General features: G+C 39.1%; 1 protein-coding gene across 6 annotated transcripts; it reads left to right on the top strand.

Moving 5' to 3' along the window:
* Nucleotides 1-114: 114 nt before the first annotated feature.
* On the top strand, nt 115-20,101 carry CMC2 (C-X9-C motif containing 2). Of its 6 annotated transcripts, none has more exons than XM_087940556.1 (6): nt 192-220; nt 8,065-8,120; nt 8,756-8,808; nt 9,520-9,656; nt 16,035-16,106; nt 19,902-20,101. In XM_087940556.1, the coding sequence occupies exons 4-6, from the start codon at nt 9,576-9,578 to the stop codon at nt 19,968-19,970; spliced, it is 222 nt and encodes a 73-aa protein (XP_087796682.1). In that variant the 5' UTR covers nt 192-220; nt 8,065-8,120; nt 8,756-8,808; nt 9,520-9,575; the 3' UTR covers nt 19,971-20,101. The 6 variants fall into 6 exon arrangements, with proteins under 6 accessions (XP_026569937.1, XP_087796684.1, XP_087796683.1 ...); XM_087940559.1 differs by having other exon boundaries at nt 194-220; nt 9,560-9,656; XM_087940557.1 differs by lacking the exon at nt 8,756-8,808 and having other exon boundaries at nt 148-220; nt 9,560-9,656.
* Nucleotides 20,102-27,077: the final 6,976 nt, after the last annotated feature.

The raw sequence follows: 27,077 nt of genomic DNA on the forward strand, positions 1-27,077 counted from the left end.
CTCCTCCTCCTCCGCGCCCAATCAGCCAATCCCGACGCGACTCCTCCCCAAGCCGGCGACATTATGTGCTTGGGTGACGCTTTGGAAGGCTCCACCTCCGTCGTTGCGCCCGGTTGGAGTGGGCGGGGGAGAAAGGAATACACCTCGGCATGTGACGAAAGGTTAACTAAGAATAACTTCCGGATGGATGAGCGTTCGCTTCCGGGTTACGCACTTCCTGGTAAGCTATTTTAACTTTCTATTTCAGCGTTAGGTAATTTTTTACTAGCTGTTAAAAAAGAGATTAAAAAGTCGTGAGTGCAAGTTCAGTTGAGGGAGGTAAATATGAGGGAGAAGAATAATAGTAATGATTTATATGTCTCTATATAAAACTTCCTATAAAAGCAAGTTATATAACTGAATTATATGTGTGGGCGTCGAATCTAGTTGAATAAATGTTCTAAAAAATTTCCCTTGTTTCTCCAGAGTTTTGCATTATGACTCCCATCATCCCCAGTCATAATCAAGCTAGGGTTTTGGGGATTTGTAGTCCAGGATTCCTGGAAAGCACCAGGTTGCTTATCCTCCAAATATATATTAGGGGATGCAGAGTTTAACGGGAAAAAAAGGTGAAGATCCCTTTATAACTTAATTGATTAAGGTGAAAAAGAAAAGTTTTGTGTAGAGCGAATGGCCTCCCAGCAAGATAAAGAGATTTCAAATAGAATAGAATAAAATAGAATAGAATAGAATTCTTTATTGGCCAAGTGTGATTGGATACATAAGGAATTTGTCTTGGTGCATACATGTACTTAGATTAGATTATAATTTAATTTAATTTAATTTAATTTTTTATTGGCCAAGTGTGGTTGGACACACAAGGAATTTGTCTTGGTGTAAATACTCTCAGTGTACATAAAAGAAAAGACACAATCGTCAAGAATCATAAGGTACAACACTTAATAATAGTTGTAGGGTACAAATAAGCAATCAAATCATACTAGGAAACAGTCAATATACATCGTTAGGATACAAGCAACAAAGTTACAGTCATACAGTTAAGTGGGAGGGGATGGGTAATAAGGAGTGATGAGAACATTAATAGTAATATTAGTGCGGACTTTGTAATAGTTGAACAGTGTTGAGGGAATTATTTGTTTAGCAGAGTAATGGCATTTGGGAAGAAAACTGTCCTTGTTCTAGTTGTTCTGGTGTGCAGTATTCTATAGCGTTGTTTTGAGGGTAGGAGTTAAAACAGTTTATGTCCAGGATGTGAGGGGTCTGTAGATATTTTCACAGCCCTCTTTTTTGACCGTGCAGTATACAGGTGCTCAATGGAAGGCAGGTTGGTAGTTGTTTTTTTCTGCAGTCCTAATTACTCTCTGAAGTCTGTGTCTGTCTTGTTGGGTTGCAGAACCAAAACAGACAGTTATAGAGGTGCAGATGACAGACTCAATCATTCCTCTGTAGAACTGGATCAGCAGCTCCTTGGGCAGTTTGAGCTTTCTGAGTTGGCGCAGAAAGAACATTCTTTGTTGTACTTTTTTGATGACTAGTACTATTTAAAATGATCACAGTCACTCCTAAAAAAAGAAATGATGGAGCTAAGTGCTAACTGGATTTAGATACTGCTGATTTTCTTGTGTTTAGTGATTTATCTATTTAAAAAATGAATCAAATTAGGTAATTGGACATATTTGTCATTGAACCTTTGTGGACCCCATTGCATGCCCATCAGCCATCAGTATTAAATAATACTAGGGAGTAAATTTTTAAATAAGTGTAGCCTTTATGCGTAAGATATTATTCTCCCTTCCTCTGTCTTGGGTGATCACTTTGCTATATTTTCAGACAATCATATCTAGATGTCAGACGCTTAGGCAGATTTTGAGAGCTAGACTCTAAAACGGGTCTTCAAACTTGACAGCTTTAAGACTTGTGGACTTCAACTCCCAGAATTCCTCCTCCAGTCATGTTAACTCAGGAATTCTGGGAGTTGAAGTCCACAAGTCTTAAACTTACCAAGTTTGAAGACTCTTGCTCTAAAATTTCAATAATCTATTCTTCCAGCAGCGAAATAAGTTTAAAAGCAGTCTTCTGTTCTCTGAGATTGTGACCCATTTTGAAAGCTGAACTAGTAGAACAATTGTTTTGAGTTTTAAATATTTGTTTGGGGAATGTATTGTCATTATACTGTGGAAGGCATCCTTGAAATGAAAGGTGGGAATATAAATCAATCAACTGAAGATACTGTATATAAAATTGAAGAACAAAGCACATGGGCATTATATTCATCTGTTTTAGTAATATTAAGACTGATGTATCTTTCAGGCAGAAGATTAACATAATTGAGAATAAAGTTGGGTTGAAGGAACTTTAAATTTACTTTACCAACACAGATGGATTTGCAATGCAATCCTATTCATATTTACTTAGAAGGGAAAATTATTTTTCATAATATATACAGTTGGTCCTTGACTAGTGATGGCAATGAAGGCCAGAGTTTCCATCATAAGACATGATGATTATAAGTCAAGACACCCAAGTGACTGATCCAATTTTACAATCTTTTTTTGTGGCAGAATGCCATGGTTGTTACGTGAGTCAATACATTTCAATGGTGTTTTTGCTGGAATGTTGTGAATTGCATCACGTAACAATGGAATGCTGTAACCGGTTGTACAGGAGAGCCAGTTGCCAAGCACATATGGCCATTGAGGTGATACCTTTTGGTTTCTGTTGTAATTTGAAGGGTCACTAAGTAACTGGTCATTAAGTGAGGACCCCTACATGCTTTGCTTATAGCTAATCCTGAACTTGGTCCTGCAGTCCTTAGGTAGATTTTAGAAAGAGCCTGAACATATTGTGAAGAGCCACTATTACTCCATTTAAAAAGTCTGGGAATAGGATGATTTGGCTCTGTATGTTAGATTCCTAAGGCAGCACCATTTCCTCAGTTCTTAATAAACAAGTAAAGAAAAGCAGCTTTAGATTTCAAATTTCTGAGTAGATTTCTTCATTTTCATTATTGATATGCAACTTTGTAGCCGAAAAATTGAATCCTAAAAGTAGTGTTTGCCACCAAATACATTAGAATAAAAGCACTCTTTATTACTGTACTTTTTCTATTTTAATTCTTTTGTTTGTGCAAATGTAGAAATAGATTTAATGCATCATTTGAATCATATTGGTGTCTTGTTATATCTCAGTTGTGAATTAGAAAGACATTTTTTCTCTAAGATGCTTACTACTAATATAGCTTGAAGGAATCATATATCCCAGGAAAAAAGCCTGATTATTCTGTGCAGCATGCTGTAGGGAAGCATCTGTGAAGGTGTCATTTTTGTCACAGAATTTAGGCCATAAATAGTCTTACGTTATAGCTGAACATAAAGTTTTTGATATGGTACCACTTTGTAAGGGATCAAATAATCTTGACAAAAAATGTGTATATGCATAAAACAGGACAACTGGCATTTTAAGCTTCTTATTCAAGTAGAATTATTATTTTTACACCGTTTATATATTAATACTTACAAGAAAAGGGCAATGGATAGTCTGTTTTGCTTGCTGCTTCGCCACCTTGTGGCTATTTGTATATTAATTTGTTAGTGGCGTAAAAGGAAAAGAATTCAGTCACGTTAAAAAAAAAAAAACCTTCCAGTCCAGGTGTGATGACAATAAGAAAAAAATGAATAAGCACAGAAATAATTTTCTTCCCAGAGAATGGCTATAACTTGTTTCCTGCTCACAGGAACTTCTTTTACTGGGTAAATGATTTCCTCAGCCCTAAAAGCAGAAGGAAGACTCTTGCCAGTTGGCTCAAAAGCAGCTCGAATGCTCCCAACGTGATCTACTGCAGGTGCTGTAATTTTAACAGCCATAATCCATAGATGTAGGAGACATGTTGGGAAATGCTCTTCCTATTTCCCCAAAGCTGCTCTTAATGGACAGCAGGACCTTTCGGCTTCAAAGCTAAACAGAACTGAGCATAGTTCATAGCTGGACAGGAAATTATCAGAAAATTTCAAGGTTACAGACTAGACTGGAAGTAAATGAAAAATAAAAAAAAAAATCAGAAGAATACAATTGCAATCCTCTTCTGTACTGTTGGCAAGAAAATCGAACGGATAAATTTATGTCATCACTAGGAATTAAGCTCTGTGCTCTGCTCCCACCCCTCCCAATCAAGGATTGTATTATCCTAGCTAAGATTTGCTTTCTATTTCAGGCAGGGGGCCCATTTTTAAATGAAAGCTCTGGGCTGCATCCAGCTGCCATTTTTTTTAAAAAAATATGCCAGTGGGACCGCTTTCAAGAACATTGCAGACAGGGGTTACACACACACACACACACACAAAACACACATCCTTGCAGGCTGCAAAGCATCAGCTTGGAATTGAAACCAAAGCATGGCTCAACCCTACAATGATATGATTGTTTATCAAGGTAATCCTGCGTTAGGTTGGTTCAACATCAGAGTATGGGAAGAAACGAAGTATCTTGAAACCCTCCACTGTTGGCTACCATCCGTTTTAAGTTTTCCAAGTCTACCTTTTTGTTCTTTCGAGCCAGGACGACAGTGGAACTTGGCATTGGGAAATAGAGCAGCTCGATAGTTGAGCGTAAATCAAGGCATCATTTCCTTATTTAACTCATTATAATCCCTTGATAAGACCACACTTGGAATACTGCATCTAGCTGTGGTTACTACGATACAGAAAACATGTTGAGACTCTAGAAAGAGTGCAGAGAAGAGCAGTAAAGATGACTAGGGGGCAGGAGGCTAAAACATGCAAAGAATAGTTTCAGGAATTGGGTATGACTAATCTAGAGAAAAGAAGAACCAGGGAAGACATGATAGCAGTGTTCCAATATTTGAGGGGGTGCCACAATGAAGAGGGGCTCAACTTATTTTCCAAAGCATCAGAAGGTCAGGAAAGGAAACAAAGGATGGAAAATAATAAAGGATAGAATCAACGTAGACATAAAGAGGAATTTCCTGACCAATTAATCAGTGAAAAAACTTGCCTTCAGAAGTTGTGGATGCTCCATCACTGGAGATTTTTAAGAAGAGACTGGACAACCACTTGTCTGGAATGCTATAGGGTCTCCTGCTTGAGCAGGGGGTTGGACTAGAAGACCTCCAAGGTCCCTTCCAACTCTGCTATTCTATTCTGTTATGATGTCTCTATAAGCAAGGGAAGGATGCAGTTGTCCATGCTAGAAGCTTCAATCCTATATGGACTGTAGGAAGTTATTTTACAACGTTCAGGCTCATCAGACAAACTAGTTCGGACGACTCTATTTTTAAAAAAAATATTTTATTTTTAAAAAACAAAAATACAAATCTCTATTCACATTAACAGTGTTTGTGTCGTTATTAATACATGCCTCTTCTTTTATACATAAATATCAGTTCTTATTTCTATCCTCCACCCATTTGTACCACCTATCCCAAACCACATAATAGTCCGAATCATCTTTGCCTCTAAATTCCATTGTGAATTTATCTAGTTCCACACAATCTATTGTTTTTTGTGTCAAATCTTCAGATGGTATCTTTTCCTTCTTCCATCCCTGTGCGAAGGCTATTCTCGCCGCAGTTATGATATGTATAATGATGTATCGGATGACCTTGCTCAATTTTTCCTTAATTATTCCTAATAAGAATATTTCCAGTTCAAGTTCTAATTTGTGCTCTGTAATTTCTAATAACCATCTTTGTACCCTCATCCAATATTTTTTAACCTCTGGACATTGCCACCACATATGGAAGAATGTTCCTTCTTTATGTTTACACTTCCAACATTCTGCTTTTGTGTTTGGATACATTTTGGCCAATCTTGCTGGCGCTAGGTGCCACCTACAAAACATTTTATATTGATTTTCTTTAAATGCCGTTGACAATGTCAATTTACAGTTATCAATCCACATTTTTCCCAATCCTCTAAATTTATATTATGCCCTACATTTTTTGCCCAGGCAATAATTGATCCCTTTACTATTTCCTAGTTCAGATGACTCTAATCAGGGATCAATTTTGGGTTGTTAAAAGGTTTCTACACTTTGTTTAGAATTGGATCTACTTGCCTACAAGGAAAGGAAGATCTGTGCTGGGAGAACATCTTGAGTGAGGAGACTAGAAAAGATGAAAGGGAACAATACCACACAAAATGCCAGCTTGTGAATTGATTTGTCTCCATGATAGCAGCTCTTTTATGAGAGCATCTATGACATGCTTTCCAAGCTCAAGACAGGTTCACCAAACCAAACAGGTTTTCTATTCTCAGATTAGAGGCAGAACCAAGAAGCCTAGGTTATATTTGCTTCCTGGTTTTTTGTTTTTGAAAGTGAAGGAAAACAAGTCAGTTTCCATGTAGATTCAGCTACCCTTGAATCAAATAATAAGGAAAACTCTAAGTAGCTTTGAGTTATTTATGAGTTTGACTAACTCATTTACTAATCCTGCAATCCATCAACAAGGAACAAGCACATACAACCGTTTGTTTTCCAGTAAATCATTTAATTGACATCTTGGCCAGTTGCTCATCAGAAGTGTGCCAAACTTGCAAACATACTAGAGGAGCCATTTAAGAAATGGAATTTCTCCTTATCATTTTCCCCATAGTAATAGCTTTACAACTTCATCATGTAAGCTTACTAACTTATTTGTGCTCTTATTTATCCAGGGGTTGCGCTATTTTTGTGTTTAGGTGCTGCATAACTACAGTTCCGTGTTACTGATATCTATCCCGCCAACATCACATTTTTTCTGAACAGTTTTTATTCATAAATTTTGCTTCCAAACATGCAGGAGCAGCATGCAACTCTCTACATGCCTTTTACATGGACATGTGGACACACACAAACCTCAAATGGAGACTGCAATCTGTGGAGTCATCTAATAGGGGTTGGCATACAGGAATTATTAGGAAAGGATAGCAATAGCAATAGCACTTAGACTTATATACCACTTCTCAGTGCTTTACAACCCTCTCTAAGCGGTTTACAGAGTTAGCCTATTGCCCCCAACAATCTGGGTCCTCTTTTTACCGACCTCAGAAGGATGGAAGGTGGAGTCAACCTTGAGCCCCATCAGGATCGAACTCATGACAGTGGGCAGTGAATTAGCCTGCAATACTGCCCCTTAACCACCGCACCACCATGGTTCTAAAGGGTGCTTTAGACTTTACTCGAGCTTAGCATCTTTTTACTCTTCATTTTAAAGGAGCCCATTTTGTGCGTGAAGAAAATGCCGCTGCTTTAAATAAACCCATTCCTTAGCATTAGAGAACTTTAAAAGTAGTACCATTTTTTCAGCTTCATGGGTAGCCTGGGTGAGGTTGGGCTCCTAGAATAAATAACAGAGTGGGGTTCTGCTTGCCCAAGGCCAAAGCATTTCAGAATAATTTTGGAAATGTGCAGAACGAGTTCTCTTTAATACAAAACTGCAGACCTTGTAGTCCCGTCACTTGGTCCCAACCTTTTTTTCCCTCTTTCATTTTCTTGCCAAGACTGGATTAGAGGATATAAAAAGGAATAAAGAGCCAGTTATGGTATAGTATAGATGCTTAAGGCATCAGGCTAGAAAACAGGCGACTGCGAGTTTCACTCCCACCTTAGGCACAAAAGCTGGCTAGGTGACCTTGGTTTAGTCACCAGTGGGCTGTGAGATCTAGTCCCACCTTAGGCATGAAAGTCAACTGGATGATTTTGAGCCAATCACCAGGAGCTGGTAAGTTCTAGTTCCACCTTAGGCAAGAAAAAAAAATCAGCTGGATAACTCTGGCTAAAGGTGAGATAAAAATTACACAAACAAACAAACAAACAAACAAACAAACAACCTTCCAGATATTCCTTGCCATTTTCCATCCTAGCCGAGGCTGATGGGAGTTGAAACGTGTATATCTTTCCCTCCTTCCTCCTCCCTCCTCTTTTCTCAAGCCTCAGTTATTAATCTAATGTGATTTAATCCTGGGACCATAAATATTGCCTATTGGCTTTGTGACATTTCCAAACAGGAGAACTGTATCATGGGTGCTGCAGATCTCACAGGTAAATGTTAATGTTGACATTTTTCAGGCATAAAGGCCCATCGGTCGCTTGTTTGATTTGTTCTTACCTGAAGTCCCTGAAAAGTGAGTATTTCCTGTAAAACGGTTGGCTGTAAAGTTAGTTATTTATCTGGTGGCATGAGCCGAGTTGATCTTTAGGTCCTGTGACTGTTATTTATCCCTGAGAACAAATTTAGATCTGCCTGTTTTCAGGATTTTTTAGTAACTAATAATGGGAATAGCAGGGAAGGTTAGCCAACAATAAAATTATAATGAGGGAGAACAAAGCTTGCAGTGTGGAATAACAATTTATCAGTTTTTACTTTTTATGAGCTTGTAACTAGCTATAGTACAAAATAGTAAAATAGCACAGGAAGACATTAATACAATGCACACCACAACCTAGTTTAAGATCACGTATAGAACTTCAGCCATCTGAATGACCTATGTCATTTAAAACAATCATTGGAATCTGTAAGTAACTCTACATCCCTGCATAAAGAACTAATACTTAAACCAGCTTCTCAAAGAGCATTAGAAAACATACTTTTAGCTATAATGGGTTCAGTTGATTTGTTTTATCTGCATTTCATTAGTCACAGAGCCCACTCAGTCAAAATAAGCTATTTCCCCTCCCTCAAAAATTCATATATTTCTGCCAAGTTGGGTGGGGCGGGGTTAATTATTCTCACTGTCAGGGAATTTCTCCTTAATTCTAGGTTGGATCTCTCCTTGATTAGTTTCCATCCATTGCTACTTGTCCTGCCTTCAGGTGCTTTGGAGAATATGTTGACTCCCTCTTCTTTGTGGTAGATCCTTAAATATTGGAAGACTGTTTACCTTAAATATTGGAAGACTGTTTATCAAGTTTATCAAGCTAGACTTGGAATCTTTATGGATCCCTCCAAGTTTGTAAGATTACAAGTAAATCTGGCCCTAAGGACACAGGTTCCCCAATCTTATTCTGTTTTTTTTTTTTTCTAGCTGTATTCTGTTCTAGGTAGTTCAAATATCTCAAGGGACCCAGTCTACAATAGAGAAACTTACTGGAAGGCATGGGCTTTGTTTTATGTGGTCTTTAAAAGAAGAATATCAGGACCTTGGACAGGTCATGCCATACTATATACTGAAGTGGTTAATGCAGGCTGGAACTTATCCAGAAAGAACTGTTGTTTCAGCAAATTTTTGAGACTTTCCAGAAAGTTGGCTGGATTAGGTCACCCTTTAAATCAATCCCATTTGAAAAGCTTGTCTGTATTTCCTGAATGACTATAAGCCGGTTCTTCCATTGCTTTGGAGTCGACTGAGGAGTACCTTTCATACCCCAGGAAGCTGGTAGAATGTGTTGTCGGGTCAAGGTCAACTTCATGCACAAATGCTTTGCAGCCGTGTCTTTGTTCCAATAATATTGCTCTTCCTCAACAAATGTGTTCAGAATAAGATGGCATGACATTAAGCACAATTTATATCATAATATTGACAGGAGGAAAAGCCTAAGGTTTTTTTCTTTTCTTTTGGATGAGCGGTTCCTAACTTGTGATGCATCCGAACTTGTCACCTCACCTACATACTGAAGAGTGTAATATTCTCATCCGTCAACTTCAAAAGTGCCACAAGGAGGTAAGACTATGAGAGAAATCCAGGATGCTACACTATCTCTACTGATAAGAGCCTTACCTTGTGATCCTGTTCTTAGACAAGATTGACTTTTGTTGGTAACACCGTGCTACAGATAATTTTTCCTAGAGAGTTCTGCCTGCATCTTGCTCCCTCAAGAGCACACACAATGTTGCTAGGAATATCTTTACAACAGGGTTTGTTGTTTACACATTGCCTCCACATGCCTAGATGCTAAGCTGGTTCCCTTGTGCAAGGAAAATGAACGTGGGGTGGAGGATATTAAGTAGGTCTATAAAATCAGACCTGGTCAAGCGGTTAAGGCACCAGGCTAGAAAGCAGGAGACGGTGAGTTCTAGTCCTGCCTTAGTCATGAAAGCTTGCTGGGTCATTTTCAGCCAATCCTAAGAGGCAGCGAGTTCTAGTTCCACCTCAACCATGAAAGCCAGGTGATTGATTCTGTCTCAGCCGAACTCACCTCAGTTGTGGGAAAAATTGGAAGAAGAAGATATGTTGGATATGTTCCCCACCTTATTTCTAAAAATAATAAAGGCGGATGCAAATAAAGTAAATAAAAAGGGAAGCTTGGCATATAAATTACGAAAGGAAAAAAAAAAGATTTCCCCGCCGAACTATGAGACACCATATTAATGGATAGTGTGGCCATGAAAAACCATTTCATCATGTTATCCTAACTTGTATAAAGCAAGTGATGTCTCTGTGGAGAAAATAGATGAACCTCTAAAGAAACAAAAGTTATCGAGGATTACCAAGGAGCAGAGAGAGATTATGAATAGACCTGTAGCAATAGAGGAAGATTCTGAAGCTGTAAAAAAGATTAAACCAGGAAAAGTGCTGGGAGACAGATAGATGGTCAGATTCTTATTATAAATGTTTTGAGGGGGGAAAAATGACCAAGCTTGCTAAACAATTAATTGTCTTTCTGCCATAATAATCACAAGAAATTTGACAACTCCTCAAGAAATCTTTACTGAGCTGCCAGCTGAGAGGGAACAAGTGAGCCCCTTGTCCAGTCTTGGCTGGTTATGAGTCAGAAGTTATTAATTCAATGTCATATAAAAAGGGCATTGCAGGAGAAGACACAAAACTGCTTCTATTTCTCTTAAGGGGCGTGGCCAAAATTGTTCTTGGACTGGAACATTGAGAAATCTTTCTTCTGAAAGGGAGTGGGGAAATGCCTTTTGGTAATTCAAAACTGTTATTCTCAATACTGTCTTGTGTGGCAATAGAGGATTATAACCTTTCTGTGTATACGTGTGTAAGTGTGTTTGTGGAGACAGTTATATCTGCTTTTAGTTTTTCTTCTCAGATTTAAATACAGCTAATTCCTTCCTTCCTTCCTTCCTTCCTTCCTTCCTTCCTTCCTTCCTTCCTTCCTTCCCTCCCTCCCTCCCTCCTTCCTTCCTTCCTTCCCTGTCCCTCTCATTCACTTCTTTCTTTTCTCTTTCTCTTCTCCCCTGTATCCTTCCTTCCTTTTTCTTTTCTTTCTTCCCTCCTTCCTTCCCCATATATTAAAATACTGAAATATAAAGAAAGTAGAAAAAAGAACAAAATAACTAAAGTTTGAAAACAGCAAAAAAAAAAAAAAGGTAAAATACTTTTTAATGTTACAGTCTCCCTTTCTTTGTATCCCTAGCCAATACAGAGTTTAAATTAGATGTGTCCAACCCATAGCCCAAAGGCTGTATGTGACTCTGGATAGTTACTACTGCGGCCCCATAGTATAAAGTTACTAAATATTTAATATTTTTATTACTTTTATACTGTATACAAATAAAAATATTTGAAGAATAAAGGAAGTTTATAGTTTATGTATATTAACTATGTATTTTATATGTGGCCGAAGGCAATTCGTCTTCACTCAATGAAGCCCAGCCAAGCCAAAAGGTTCCACAATCATGGTTTATAGTTGAACTTTGCTTCAATCTTAGTTAAGAGAGTTGAGATATAGAGAATTGGGAGATAGCATTTTTTTCAGTCTTTGAGTCCTAGTAGTATGACTCTTACTCTCTTGTAGCTCCTTAGAGATTTCCAAATGATGAGAGTAATGTCTTCTTTTTCCTTTCTGCCTGTTAATAAGCTCCAAATTTTCAAATATGGTAAAGCTGTCACTAAAGAGATCTGTTTTCACGTGCCTGTTGTAGCAATGGCCATTGTCTCACTTGCATGTCTCAGTGATTGCAGCTTTTCTCTTTCAGCAATGAGATGCTTCTTCCTCTTCCTAATTATGCCTTACTCAATAACTAAGAGCTTTTCCACTCCTCCCCCAAGCTTGGGATGATTTCATCTGTGGGAACATCCTTGCCTGTCCCTGATTGCAAGAGAACCCTTCTCTGTATTAATATTCATGTAGAATCACATCATTTTGTGCATTGGAGGCTAGGTACCTTTTAGGTACAAAATTAGCCATACTTATACCTGACCAGGATAGTGGTTTATGTTGCTCCTTGTTTCATAGTATTTTGACACAAAACAGCTTTGGTTAAAGAGAGAAAGACTACCTGTGATATCACATTGACAACAATATATTAACATTATACATGCCAAGTCATATGCTGTGGGTGTTGGTGTGTAGATAGATAGGTAGGTAGGTAGGTAGATAGATAGATAGATAGATAGATAGATAGATAGATAGATAGATAGATAGATAGATAGATAGATAACCTTATGATTCTTGATGAATGTATCTTTTCTTTTATGTATACTGAGAGTATTTGCACCAAGACAAATTCCTTGTGTGTCCAACCACACTTGGCCAATGAAGAATTCTATTCTATTCTATTCTAGATATAGTTATAGTTATAAATATAGATATAGATATAGATTAGATATAGATATATAGAGATAGATAGATAGATAGATAGATAGATAGATAGATAGATAGATAGATAGACAGACAGAGAGATAGGTAGATAAATAGATATAGATAAATAGGCAAATAAACAGATATAGATACATAGAGATAGACGTATATAAATACAGATAAATAGACAGAGATAGACAGGTATAGATAAATAGACAGACAGACAAGGGACCAACAGACACCCATGAAGGTAGTGTTTTAATTATTTAGGGTTTTCTGAAAAAAATGAATATTTGTGATTAAAAAGAAATTGCTTCCTTTGTAAATTTGTACTCCTTTGTATGTAAATTCCCCCTCTTACAACTTCTTTATTGCTTGAACAGTGTGGCTTTTTATTGTGGTTGTAAACAAAGATTTGTCCCAGACCTTTAGCAGGAAGTCACATGAGGGTGAGGTACCCTTGTGAAGTCCTTGAAGCTTTGATTTCGTTCTCAACGGAACTAAGCTTAGAGTCTTAAGAGCCCTTTGTTTCCACGGGGTGGAAAGACAAATGCAGTCTCCAAAAAATTCCTTTTGGTTGCTGTATAAATTCTTCCAATACCTTTCCTCCCCACTGACAGTTATAACCAATGTTAGAAGAACCAAGGGCAATTTTCTTTCTAACCGTCTTTGGGACCAGTTTTAGGAATGGCTGGTCCAGCAAGACCCATAGCATCTCATTATCTTAATATACTGTATGCCCAGAACTGGGGTTTTGAAAAAGGATGTTGTTGTTAGTTGCAAAGTCGTGTCCAACCCATCACAACCCCATGGACAATGTTCCTCCAGGCCTTCCTGTCCTCTGCCATCTTCTGGAGTCCATTTAAGCTCAGGCTGACTGCTTCAGTGACTCCATCCAGCCACCTCATTCTCTGCTGTCCCCTTCTTCTTTTTCCCTCTATCATTCCCAGCATTAGGCTCTTCTCCAGTGAGTCCTTCCTTCTCATGAGGTGACCAACGTATTTGAGTTTCATCTTCAGGATCTGGCTTTCTGAAGAGCAGTCAAGGTTGATCTCCTCTAGGACTGACCGGTTGGATCGCCTTGCAGTCCAAGGGACTCACAGGAATCTTCTTCTCCAGCACCAGAGTTCAAAGGCCTCCATTCTTTGGTGCTCAGCCTTCTTTACGGTCCAACTTTCACAACCATACATTGCAACTGAGAAAACCATAGCCTTGACTCTACACACTTTTGATGGCAGGGTGATGTCTCTGCTTTTTAGTGTGCTGTCTAGATTTGCCATAGCTTTCCTCCCCAGGAACAAGCGTCTTTTAATTTCTTGGCTGCAGTTCCCATCTGCGGTGACCTTGGAGCCCAGGAAAATAAAATCTGTCACTACCTCAATCTCTCTCCTATCTATTTGCCAGGAATTGAGAGGAATTAAAAAGGATAGTATGCTTGAAATATTATATGCAATTTACCTTCCTCGGCACTTGTGAAAATATTTTTTGAAGGGTCCAGGGAGAAGAGAGGAGGAAAATATTCTTCCTTCGTCCTTCCTTTTGTAAATAAAAGTTTTTATCCTCTGTATACTTCCCATTCTCAACAAGAATGCTTTGTTTTGGGCTTTTGTGTTCTTGGTACCAGTGGTGCTTAGGACTGGTTGAAACCAACGAAAACTTCTGTTTCCATGAATTGTGTTTTCCATTGTGATAATGCATGCATAAATGTTAGCCTATCCAGACTGAAGGCAATAGAATTGCCAACTGCTTCCTGTCTTTTCAATAACTTCTGTCTTTTGTACCAAACAAAGAATTCAAACATAACTTCAGAAACTCCCAAATTCTCACTGATATTTTTAAAAAAGCAAATTCTTGTATTGCGTGGCTAAAAATGGCTATTTAGTCAAATGTTCTTTGACTGGAGGGTGGATAGGCAATATTTTTAAAAAAGCAAAATCCTTCCTGAGCCTCTGGAATTATTTATTCAGTTGTCGATCCTGGATTAAACATCTTTATCAGCTATATTTCAAATTAATGCGAAAAAGAAAAAAGTCTTTATGCTGTAGAACTGGAGTTGCATTTCTCCCGAATTTTGCAAGATTTACCTCTTGCAGGTACATTACAGTTTTTTATTCTCCCCAAATCTGACAAAACCATTTCGACATTTTGTTTGACTTAAAAATGACCCAATAATGCCTATTATTTATTTGTCTTGGGTTGGATATTTTCTCCAGCTTACCTGGAGTAGATCCATTTCACAGTATAATGTGAGAAACTATCACCTGACGAAATATTTTGAGCTCCAGCAGGAATTCACCTCAGTCTAAAAACAGCAAATTTGCAAATTTCACGTGCCCCTTCCAGTTAGTTACAGGCGTACTGAAAGGAAATTGTACAGCTAATTATTAGATCCATGCCAAGATTCGGATTTGAAGGGCAATATTAAAGGGGAATGTAATTTTTGTTTTGACTGATTTCGCCCAGGCTGTTCTTCACTTTGATGTTTTTAATGGTGTATTGGAATTTGTAAGTTGCCCAGAACAATAGGTGGATAATAATTTTAGTAGTAGTAAATACTATAATAAAATTAATAGTGGTGATAGTAGTAGTAATATACTATAATTGGCTATAATACTATGCTATAATTTTGTTCAGTTGCTAAGTGATGTCCAAGTCTTTGCAATGCCACAGTACACCAGACCCCCCTGTCCTCTACATACAATAATAAAATGTAATATAGTAATAATACTACATTATAGCAGTATTATAATATAATATAGTAATAATACTATAATAAAATATTATATGGTGTAATAATAACAATACCTTAATAAAATATGTAAAGGATATGGAAGGAAAAGCCAGTAAAAACCCCATACGAAGCTGGTTAAGGTCTGACATATTAAAGAAAGAAATTGAAGGCTTTAGTAGCTCAAGAACAAGCTTTGCTAGCTAATGTCACCAAAGCGAAAATTCAACATATAACAAACAACAATGGATTCAAAAAAAATTATTACTGGTTCTGTGGGCATGGCTTGGTGGGTGTGGCATGGGAAGGATACTGCAAAATTTTCATTCTCTTCCCACCCCACTAACCTGCTTTCCAGCTCTGTTCTCCTGTGCAGGGCAACCAAAGAAGACCCAGACGATCGGCTGGGACTCAGTGGGAGGCAAAGAATAGATGGGGACGGGGCCAGTCAGAGGTGGTATTTGATGGTTCTCCAAACAACTCAAAATTTCTGCTACTGGTTCTCCAGAACTGGTCAGAACCGGCTGAAGACCACCTCTGAATTGCCACCATTGTAGAGAATTGGTTGAAACAAGTGACCTTTTAATTTAGCAACTATTATTTTCTTGGAATAATTTTTTAAAAAAATCCAAAAATACATATTTTGTAAATAATGTTGCATGTCGATTTTTGCTTCTCTTGTTGATTGATAATGGAATACTTTAATTTAAAAAATTCACTGTTGGCATGGGGGAAGTAATACTGGAAATTCTAGAATATTATTTTGGATTTCCCCCCCGTTTTTAACAACATCAAAGTGATTGTTTTTCTTGTTCTTTTTCCCTTCCAGCATTCCTTCTTGAAATTTTTTGGCCATTGCAATGATTTTGACAGAGAAATGAGGAAATGCCTAAGGAAAGAGGTAAGGTAACTTAAAAATTTGGTAACAGGGATATTGATAATCTTGTCAGCTTGTCAGTTTACTAAACCCGGCATCCAAGTGTATCTATTGGGGCCAGGTGTTATCATATGTTGTCACCCAAATGATGCTAATTGTGTAATTATTTGGCACAGCAGACAGCCTGGGTTTGAGACCCTAGCTTGGTGCAATGGGGTGAGCTCCTATTCCTTGCCTCAGCTCCCGTCTACCTAGCACTTTGAAAGCGTGCAAGTGCAAGCAGATAAATAGGTACCACTTTGACTGGAAGGTAAGAGCATTCTGGGCAACCTTTGGCAAAGAGCAGTGATATTTGTCTTTGGACAACGCTGGCTCCCTTGGCCAAGAAATGGGAAAGAGCACTGTGCCCTAGAGTTGAACATGACTGATAAACTTTTACCTACAAAGTCCAGAGGAGAAATTGATTAAAAAATATATATAATTGTTATGTCCCACCTTCCAAAATAAACAGATAAGGCTGAAAGCAGCAGTCCTCGCAAATAAAGGCAGCAACCAGGAATCTTCACTGATAACAGCTGTAGTTAGCCTCCACAAAATAGTCCAAGTTAATAGTTCCAATGAAATAAATCCAAGTCCCAACAAGATATTTCAGGTTTAAATCCTCCAAGCCAAAATCTTCGGTTCTCCTTGCAAACAGTTTGTTTCCGACAGATTGCAGAGTCATCCCTCTCCCTTTATAGAGCAGCAGCTAATTAGACTAATTACTGATCTGCCCTCCTCCTGTGCTCTGGTTGGTTTCTTCTCGTAAGGAGACGCCTGCTTCTGACATCCACCCAGCAATCAAACTAAATTATTACTTTCACCTGAAGACTCCATAAGTTCCTCATTATCAGCCGTTCCCGGCTGATAACCTGATTGAGAAGCCGAGGAGGTTGAAGGTTCAGGCCGGTCCTAACATTCATCTCCTCCTCTTCATTGAAATCACTAATACTTGCTGATTCATACAAGTCCTCCTCGCTGGAGCTTTCATTCAAAACTATTAGGACTCCCTTTTGAAATTCAAACAGTCATTTCACAATCAAACCAAAGGGAGTAACGTTTCCTGGTTCTGACGTCAATCCACGATCTAACAGTCATCAGATTCAAAGTTCCTAACAGGATTGGACCTTCCAATCACAACATATAATTATTTGTTGGATTGTAAGATGGAAGAGGAGAGGGTTAAAGAAACGATGATTGGGGAAAATTTGTTGGCTACACCATAGAATTAGAGAAGTGGGAAAAAATGTGGGAAAAGAATTATAAATTGACAATGTCGGCATCATATAGAGAAAATTTGTACAAAATGTTCTACAGGTGGCACTTACTCACCTGCTAGATGAGCAAAAATGTTCCCAAACAGACCATCCAAATGTTGGAAATGCAAACCAAAGCAATGAATACATTACCATGCATGGTGGACATGCCCTGTAGCAAGAATATATTGGATAAGGACAAAAAAAAATGGATAGAATAAATAATTAAACAGCAAATCGAATTAAGACCAAGCTTTTATCTCTTTCTCCCCTCTTCAATAGTCTAGATCAGAGCTGTCAAACTCCCGGCCCGTGGGCTGGATGCATTACGCACTGGCAGCGCCCAGTTTAGCGAAGGGAAAAAAAAGTCCTGATTTGTCACGTGCTGCCGTGATGACGCACGTTTGACACCCCTGGTCTAGACATACTTAGCTCCCTCAATGAATGAATGAATGAATGAATGAATGAATTCTTTATTGGCCAAATGTGATTAGACACACAAGGAATTTATCTTGGTGCGTATGCTCTCATTCATTCAGCATACGATTTAGCTTCCATTTAGGCCCTTTATCATCTTTGTTGCTCTTCTCTGCACATTACACACACTATTCCATGAGCGGCATTACAAAGTGGTGTTATCACATTTCGTGATCTTGATGCAACCCAGGACTGCAGTGGCTTTTTTGGCAGCTGCAGCATATGGCTGGCTCATGTTTAAGAGGTTTCCTTTCCTTTCCAATTTCTTCCCTTTTCACTAAATGCCATATCAGTGTAATTAATGTGTTCATTATTGGGCACTAGAACTCTGTCCCATATGTTTAGAGGTAGTCCTTGATTATGACCGGCCACTTAGCAACCGTTTAAGAGACTTCTTGGGGGTGACTTACAAATTTCAGCATTTGCTTAACAAACACTGCAAAAAACAGATTGTTAAAATCAGGTTGGCTCAGGTGGGTGGCCTGATTTATGACCATCAGGAGTTATGACCATCAGGATTTATGACCATCAGGATTTATGACCACGATGGGCAGGTTGCATTACTGTCATACATCAAGGACTACCTCTAATCATTTCTCCCTCTTTCCAAAATTTGGATCAGTTGGGGAGAGGATTTGTGGGCCACCTGTACCTAAGGCTACAATGATATAACCTCTTACCCTGCTGTTACATTTTGGTTCTCCAAACATTATACGGCTATGATTTTTAGTAATTTGGTAGCTTTACATGTTTCCTGTTTTTTGCCTCTGGCATTCTATCTGGCATACTTTTTTGCATATCTTGCAAATTTGCAGATGATACTAAGCTGGCAGGAATAGCTAACACCCAAGAAAATAGGCTCAAGATCCAGATGGATCTTGACAGACTAGAACACTGGGTTGTATCTAACAAAATGAAATTCAGTGTAGAGGAAAGTAAAGTCTTGCACTCAGGCAAGAAAAACCAAAAGTACACATATAGACTGGGTGAAACCAAGCTCAATAGCAGTAACTGGGAGAGAGATTTTGGAGTCTTAGTGGACAACTAGCTAAATATGAGCCAGCCGTGTGCAGCAGCAGCCAAAAAAGCTAATGCAATCCTAAGTTGCATTAGCAGAGGGATACAATCAAGATCAAGGGAACTACTAATAACACTCTATAAAGCTTTAGTAAGACCACACCTAGAGTACTGCACCCGGTTCTGTTCACTACATTACAAAACAGATGTTGAAACTCTAGAAAGAGTACAGAGAAGAGCAACCAGGATGATTAGAGGACTGGAGACTAAAACATACAATGAATGGTTGCAGAAACTGGGCTTGGCTAGTCTAGTAAAGTGAAGGGCCAGGGAAGACAGGAGAGCAATCTTCCAATATTTGAGGGGCTGCTACAGAGAGGAAGGGGTCAAGCTATTTTCTAAAGTGCCTGTAGGCCAGACAAGGAATAATGGATGGAAACTGAACAAGGAGAGATTTAACCTGGAAATAAGGAGAAACTTTCTGACGGTGAGAACAATCAACCAGTGGAACAGAAGTTGCCTTTGGAAGTTGTGGGAGCGCCGTCACTTGAGACCTTCAAGAAGAGACTGGACTGCCATTTGTCAGAAATGGTGTAGGGTCTCCCGCTTGGGTGGGGAGTTGGACTAGATGACCTATAAGGTCCTTTCAAACTCTGGTTATCTGTTATCCGTGATACTTCAATTTGCAGTGAAGGGTCCTAGTTCTTCTGGTTTAGAAACATATGAAGTCACTATACAGGAAGTCTTAGGGAAGCAAATGAGGCTTTGGAAAGGAGCAAATTTGTTGCCTGTTTTCTCAATGCTCAGAGCGACCTCAACTGAGTGAAACAAGGAAACACGGAAATCAAATCATAACCAAAGAGAATGTTTGATCTTTCTTTGCTTGCTTATGTTTTGCCAGTTTTGGGTATAAGTTTTCTTTCACGTCATGTATATTCCTTTCCTGCATGATGAGGAAAGCTTGCTGAAAGCTTAAATGTTGGTGCCATGGCTTATTTGTGATTCACTTCCTGCCTTCCTTTCCTTCCAGTACGAAGCCAACCGAGCCAAGAGCCACCAACATGCAAAGGAGATGCACCGGAGGTTGAGGGAGGCTTGAGACGAGGGTTAGAACTAGAAGTGGCTATTCAGACACAATGAGGTCAATGGAAAAAGTACCTTTTCTACTGTCTACAGCACACTGAAAAAGTATTTAACCTGCAGTAATAAAAATGCCTTGCAACCGGTAAACCTGGATGCTTTTCAGTTATTTGACATCAACTAAAGAATGCCCAGGGAATCCTGTAAATCAGTTCTGAAGAAGCTTCTTGGATGAGAAGCAAAAAGTCCTTCATGGAAAAACAAAGAAAGTCCAGTTGCTTTTTGAAAAAGCACCTTTGAGGCACGGTTCAGTTAACTATAGCTCAGTCCATTATATGAACGTTGTCAGTACGTTGTATAAATCTAATTGGGTTAGTTCAGTAAAAAGGAGTTAACCAAGAGTTAGCATGCTATAAAAGCAGATGTTCTGGTTACAAACTATGGTTTAGTAAAAATAATACTTTTTAAATTTTTTACTGTTGATAGAAACTAAGAGTTATTTATAATTTGTTCAGCAAACTATGGATGGAAGACTTTGATTAGCTTGCCGTAGAACAATGTACTGATCTGACTACTGATAGATATAGAGGGTCATTTTAAGCTATAGTTGGCTTAGCCATGGACTGTTGACAGGCCACTTTTGCCTGGTTTGTCCATCAGCTAAACCAAAACCCCCATAAAAATGAAATTATGCTTTTGTGGTTTGTAAACTATGATTTGTGCCTGAACACGGTGTGTTCAATATAGTTCATGGCTATGGTTAAACACAATATAGAATATTACAAGAAAGTATTTTAAGTGGCAGAACCTTGATTTAATTTTTTATTTATTTTAAGACTTGGGCTGTAACTAGATTCTTTTTGACAAGCTACCTGCATGATTCCAACATATTGGTCGATCGATCAGAATTATACCTCTCAGCAGCTAACAACAACATAGCCACCAACAATATAATAGAAGTACAATAAAACAGCCACAATATAAAGTAAAAAAAATATAAAGCAATAACAGGACAAGAAACGATGGATGGAAACCAACCAAGGAGAGAAGCAAACCAAGAATTAAGGAGAAATTTCCTAAAGAGAACAATCAACCAATAGAACCCCTTGCCTCCTAAAATTGCAAGTGTGCCCTCACTGGAGACTTTCAAAAAGAGACCATTTATCTAAAATGGTATCTCTTGCTCAAACAGAGGGGTGGGCTAGAAGACCTCCAAGGTCCCTTCCAATTCTATGTTTTAGTGGGAAGATGCCATTTCAGTCTCTACCTTCCTTTTGTCCAAATAAAACAAATTCATTTGATTTCGTAGGTCAGTTATAGAGTTCTTTGCTCTGGCAGTTTTGGATTTCTGGCCCTATTTTCCCACCTCTCTCTTTTTTTGCTTCTAAAATCTAAACGTTGCTGATCACGAAAATCCTGTCATAAGGGAGCCGTGCTAAGTGATGGGGGCTTGACATGACAAATTACGATGCTTGTGATATTGTGCTCCCCAGACGGTTGCATTAAATCAAGGCAGTGACATTTAGCGTGCAATTTGCTGTTCTCCTATCGGGTGGCAGTTTGGGAGAGGCCCGTAGCTTGTGACTCCGTTTGAAATGAAAAAAAAAAAATCACAAAGAGGTAAGTCCTCCACCTATGGCTGCAACTGAGCCCAAACTGTATGTTGACAAGTGAGAAATGGATTAAGGGAGTTTTTGCTCCGTTTTACGACTTTTTTCCTTGCTGCCTTGGTTAAGGGAATCCCAGCAGGTGTTAAATTAGCAACATGGTTAAGTGAATCGGGCTTCCCTATTGACTTTGCTTGTCAAGAAGGTCGCAAACGGGTGGGATTCAAATTTTAACAACCAGTTCTGTGGGCATGGCAAGGGGGGCATGCTCCATTTTGGGGCCTCCTGGGCCTCGGGAGCCTGCTAGGGCGGCGTTTATGCTCTCAGAAGATGTCACACCCTTGTTAAAGTCAGACTCTGAGGGAGAGGCGGGACAGCTGACGGAGTGGAGATGTGGTTCCGGAGGTTGTGGAGGCTGGGGAAGGACAGAGTCTGGCTGGGCAGTCAGAGGAAGAACCAGGCCCAACCCTTCTGCATCCTAGGACACCCAGGGAGGAACAGAGAAGGAAACAACTTGGCTTACGAGAGAGGAAGCGGCCATGATCCCCTTCATTGGTGGCAGCTGGGGAGTCGAGTATATAAGAGAGGCAATTACAGTGTTGCCAGAAACAAAGTGTGTTTTATTTTGGGCTGAAGTTGTCTTGGTTGGCATCCTTCCAACAGACTGTGCCTTGTTATCTCCTTGAATTTGGTAAATATTTCTTTTGTTCCGTTTTGGAAATTTCATCACTGTAGTTTGTTAGGTTTTTTATTTCCCCTCTATCTGCTCATCAAATTCGGACTGTATTGCTTTCTTTTGAAAACTATTTTTGAGTACGTTTTATCTACAACTGAGAATTATTGAACAGTGAGGCCAAGTTGGAGGCATTAAAGGATATTTATTTACGTTTTGGATTTTGTTACGTTTGTGTTACACTTTGGGTCATCACAGAAGTCTTCCCTGGGGTCCAGGAAGGCAAAAAAAAAAAAAAATGGAGCCGGGTGGGGTGCCAGTCTCCTGGGCAAAGCAGTAAGACAGGAGGGGGATAGAAAAATTGACCATCGCTACTTGCACTTATCGGATATCCGTTCAAAGTATAACCAGCCAGGGCAATTCCGACGAACTGCAGTGCACCTTGTTGGTTGGGAAAGATGTCATTGTGGCACCCTCACACCTTAAGGTCGTCAATATCAGCCAGATTTCGGCAGAGATTACCTGGCTCCCCACGAACAGCAACTATAGTCACATCATCTTCCTCAACGAAGAGGAATTCGACATCGTCCGAGTTGCCACCAACAAATATCAGTTTTTCAACTTGAAACCCAACATGGCCTGCAAGGTCAGAGTTTTGGCCAAGCCCTATCAGATGCCCTGGCAGCTGCCTTTAGAGCAACGCTAGAGAAAGGAAGCTTTTGTAGAATTTTTGACCTTGCCAGCAGATAGGCCTTGAGTCTCACAAAGACCCCACAGTCGTCCTCTTCCTCTTCCTCCTCCTCCTCCTCCTCCTCCTCCTCCTACTTCTACTCTTCCTCCTCCTTCCTCTATCCCCTCATGTTCCCCTCCTGCTTGTCTTTCCTCCTTTCTGCCTTTTCCTTCTGCTTCCATTTCTACTGCAGAAATTTCTTTTGAGAAAAGCTTGTGGAGCAATAAATCTTTTGATTCAATCAGGCTTTCACTTTTGCAAACACTGTCCTACCATTGGACACATGCCTTATTAAAATGGGAGTAAGTATAACTCAGAGTGAGATTGGGGAAACAGATGTGAACTCTGTTTATTCTTTTCCTGATTAGAATTTGTGAGAATCCACAGATTTCTTCCTGAGACAGAAAGAGCATGAGATATTTTTTTTTAAAAAAAGTGGTGTCGGAAAACAAAACTCCCACCCACCTACAGGGAGTGGAAAGGGTTGGTTTTTTTTTCTTTTTTTGACAACCTGGAAGCTCTTGTTCATCTATATTTTGTGGGGCCGAATTAGCTTGTTCGGTTTTGTTACCTGAGGAATATTGACAGTTACACCATCTTCTGTGTTGGGAACAGCTGCTGACCCTTATTTAGACTGCTGGGTGGAAATTACACTAGGCTCCTGTGCAAATGCGGAGGTTGCATATCACAAGACTTGACCAGGTTTTGTTCACTAAAAGCCACATGGGCCAGGTGCATATGATGCCCTAAAGCAGCAACGGGGCAACCTGCAGTTCTCATATCACACCCAGTTCCTTGCCTTATTTGAGTGCAAAAATTGTTCTAAATTTCAGTGACAACAGGAGCAAACCTGCTGCTCCAAAGTTGACTTCTGCTTCTTCTCTGAATCCCACGTTGATTTGAAAGTGTAGCTCCATGACCTAAATCCAAGGTATAATACTTCCCGTTGCAGTTGAGGAGCACCATCTAAAGAAGGTTCAAGGAGTGGCACGGTGATCTACAGTTATAAGCCAAGGACAACCTGTGTGTAAGTTGTGTGTCCACTCATAAAATATTTCTGTGGTCTTTTAGAATTGCCAACAGAAAGGGAGGGGGAAGCAGTGGGCAGCTTGCATTCCATAAATGTTTTCAAAGATAGTTTCTAGATGATTGAAGTTTCTGCCGTGGAAATTTCTAACTGGAGAGCATGATTGATGACTCTTGGCTATTGGAGAGTATGAATTACGATACACCCAGGGCTTGTGGGGAAACCAGGGTCAAGGGTGACAATGAATGATGTTCCTCAGAATCAGCTACACCCAGGCAATGCTGCATCTTTTAACTCCCAATAAATCCTTTGGGAGTTTGGCTAGAAACTCATGATTTGAATGGGGTTAAGTGTCGTAATCCTGACATTGTGATCTTAGAATCCAGAGTTGATCCTTCTCTGAGTCAGCACCTGCTCTATGGGATAGCCTCAGTTGGAAAATGATGGGCAGTTTAGAAAGAGGAAATATAAATAAAGGAAATACATAAAATAAGGATGACTCCAATCTTATTAGCTTTTTATGTAGCATTCAAGGTTGTGTGGACTTTGGGCTGGATGATTAGACGAGTGCTGATGATAATCTTGGTTAATGTTGCTTGGAATGAAGTGGGTTGTCTTTGTGGCCTTCAGCTTTAAGGCTGTTGTTAAACTGTTGTAGCTTTTAACACTTGCACACCTCTCGAAATTGCTTTTATGGGAAGGGCAGCCACATAAATTGTTTCAATGAATAAAAATAGAAATATTTTTTTTTCCCCAGAGCGGTAACTTGGCCGATCCTTATTCAGAAAGGCAATGCAGAAACTTATACTTTTCAGGAAGCTTCCCACCTTGCAATGCTTTTAAATGTCATATGAGCCACTTCCTAATCTGACAATACTGCTTCAATGTGGTTAGTATTGGGAAGACCCATTGAGATTCTTATCTCGCCATTAAAGTATCTTAATCTACCTCCTGTTCTGAAGATATAAATTGAAGGGAAACAGGTGTATGGCCCTGTTTCAATTGTTTATTGACAAATTCTTGTTCAGACTGAAGTTGCTCACTCTTGCTTAAACTTCAACCTGAAAGCTTATTGAGTAGATTGGAGGCAGACCTATTTTCTGGGCAGAAGAACACGCCAAAGAGAAAGTTTGCTCCAATAGTTAAAAGGGACCGTCCTCCAATTGTTACTCCATGTAATCACTAAAAGAGAACAGATGAGGAACACAGGATGTAGAGACATTCTAGCATTCATCCTCTGCCTCCTATTTTTTCCCCAAAAATTCTTTTTTTTAGATAAGTTTCATTGTACATTTTTCCTTAATATACATAACCGTTCCAATTATATGTCTTTATGTACTGGTTACATCATCTCTCTCTTTTTTTTTTCATCATGTTATACATCCTAATTCAGTCTATCATACAATATACTGTCTCCATCATGTTATACATCCAATTTGTCACTATTATTTACTTATTTCTACCTTATTGCGCTATTACATTTCTCACTGTATGTACTTCATACTATATTCTTATACAGTTCAATAATATAATTATGCAGTTTCTTACATTGTTTATTACATCATTGTATATATGTATTTTGTTAATCTTCTTTCCTTATTTAACACTAATCTCTGCTTCTATTATATTATGCACCCAAATTATCTCTATTATCTTCTACCATGATATATTATTACAATCTTCACTTTATTTTCTCCTCCAAAATTCTTAACATCGACCATCTATTGCTGATTGCCAGGAAAAACAATTATTACATGCTCTTCTGAAGAGAACCTGGGATATCCTTGTTGACTTAATAAGGAACCGAGATCTCCTCTTCCTTACTCCCCTGCCTATTAAATTCATAAAAAGGAGAAAGTCTACTGGGGTTCACCTACAGTTCTTGTCACTTGGGTTTTAGCTTGATCTAATTAGGGAGGGGCAGAGCTCCAGAAAAAACCTGGTTGGTTTATAATTGAAGCATTTCTCCAAGACTATTGTTCTTTGAAACAGTGTACAGAGACTCAAGCTTCTGAGGACTCAGATAAATAGGCATATAAACACATCCGGCAAACCATGTTGTCTGAATTCATGTAACACACCCAAGCAAAATACACTGTATATTTATTTGTATTTATTTGCTTAAATATATGGGCTGCCCATTGTGCTTTGGTGAACTTTGCATGGTGTACAAAATTAGAAGGTAAAGGTAAAGATAAAGGTTCTTTTACTCACACATATGTGCCAGTTGTTTCTGGCTCTAGGGGGCGGTGCTCATCTCCGTTACAAAGCTGAAAAGCCAGCACTGTCTGGAGATGTCTCTGTGGCCAGCATGGCTAAACACCAAAGGTGCATGGAACACTGTTCCCTTCCCACCAAAACGGTCCCTATTTTTCTACTTGCATTTTTTCCATGCTTTCGATCTGCTAGGTTGGCAGAAGCTGGGACAAGTAACAGGAACTCACTCCGTTATGCAGCGCTAGGGATTTGAACCACCGAACTGCCAATCTTTCTGATCGACAAGCTCAGCATCTTAGCCACTGAGCCACTGTGTCTTGAAGGCTAATGACATTAAATTGAAATATCTGTATTCTGAGCTTTGACACTGGGTTCATTTCCTCCTAAAATTTGACCTTTTCATGGAAGAACCAAAGGAACCAATGGTAGTATTTGTATACGACATTCCATTTTCCCAGTTTGGGGAAACTAATCAATTATCTTTGGTGCTTGGAAATCAATTGAAACAGCCATCCTCTGAAATTTGAGGATCAATGGGAGTAGACATAAGAATAGGTCATCCTGTATTTTTCCCACATTGCAGCAAATGAAGTTATCCTAGATCAGCCTCGCCTGAAGCTGAGAACCTCCAGTTGTGTTGGATTATGGAAACTGGGAATTGTGGATGTTGTGGTCTATCACATTTGAAGCTGTGAATTTGGGAAAGCTGCCCTAGACAACAAACTCAGCTGAACACTGCAATATTTTAGGGACACAAGGACCTCTTAAAAAGTCACCCTGTTGGCCTTGGATAAAAATAGAAATACCTACAGCAATTGTATAACCTAATTTGAAGAAAACTTTTGCAGTCTATTTATGGATATCTTGGAAAA

Source organism: Pseudonaja textilis, chromosome 11 (genome assembly GCF_049901715.1).
Source record: "Pseudonaja textilis isolate UNSWEBS1 chromosome 11, rPseTex1.2, whole genome shotgun sequence".
In the NCBI taxonomy this organism is placed as follows: Eukaryota; Metazoa; Chordata; class Lepidosauria; order Squamata; family Elapidae; genus Pseudonaja; species Pseudonaja textilis.

What these genes read in the sequence shown, in the direction of transcription:
- CMC2 (XM_026714152.2), top strand. Translation starts at nt 9,576, where the DNA reads ATGCATCCGAACTTGTCACCTCACCTACATACTGAAGAGTGTAATATT. An exon ending in TTCAAAAGTGCCACAAGGAG is followed by an intron (nt 9,657 to 16,034) that starts GTAAGACTATGA and finishes TTTCCCTTCCAG; the next exon opens with CATTCCTTCTTGAAATTTTT. An exon ending in GGAAATGCCTAAGGAAAGAG is followed by an intron (nt 16,107 to 19,901) that starts GTAAGGTAACTT and finishes CTTTCCTTCCAG; the next exon opens with TACGAAGCCAACCGAGCCAA.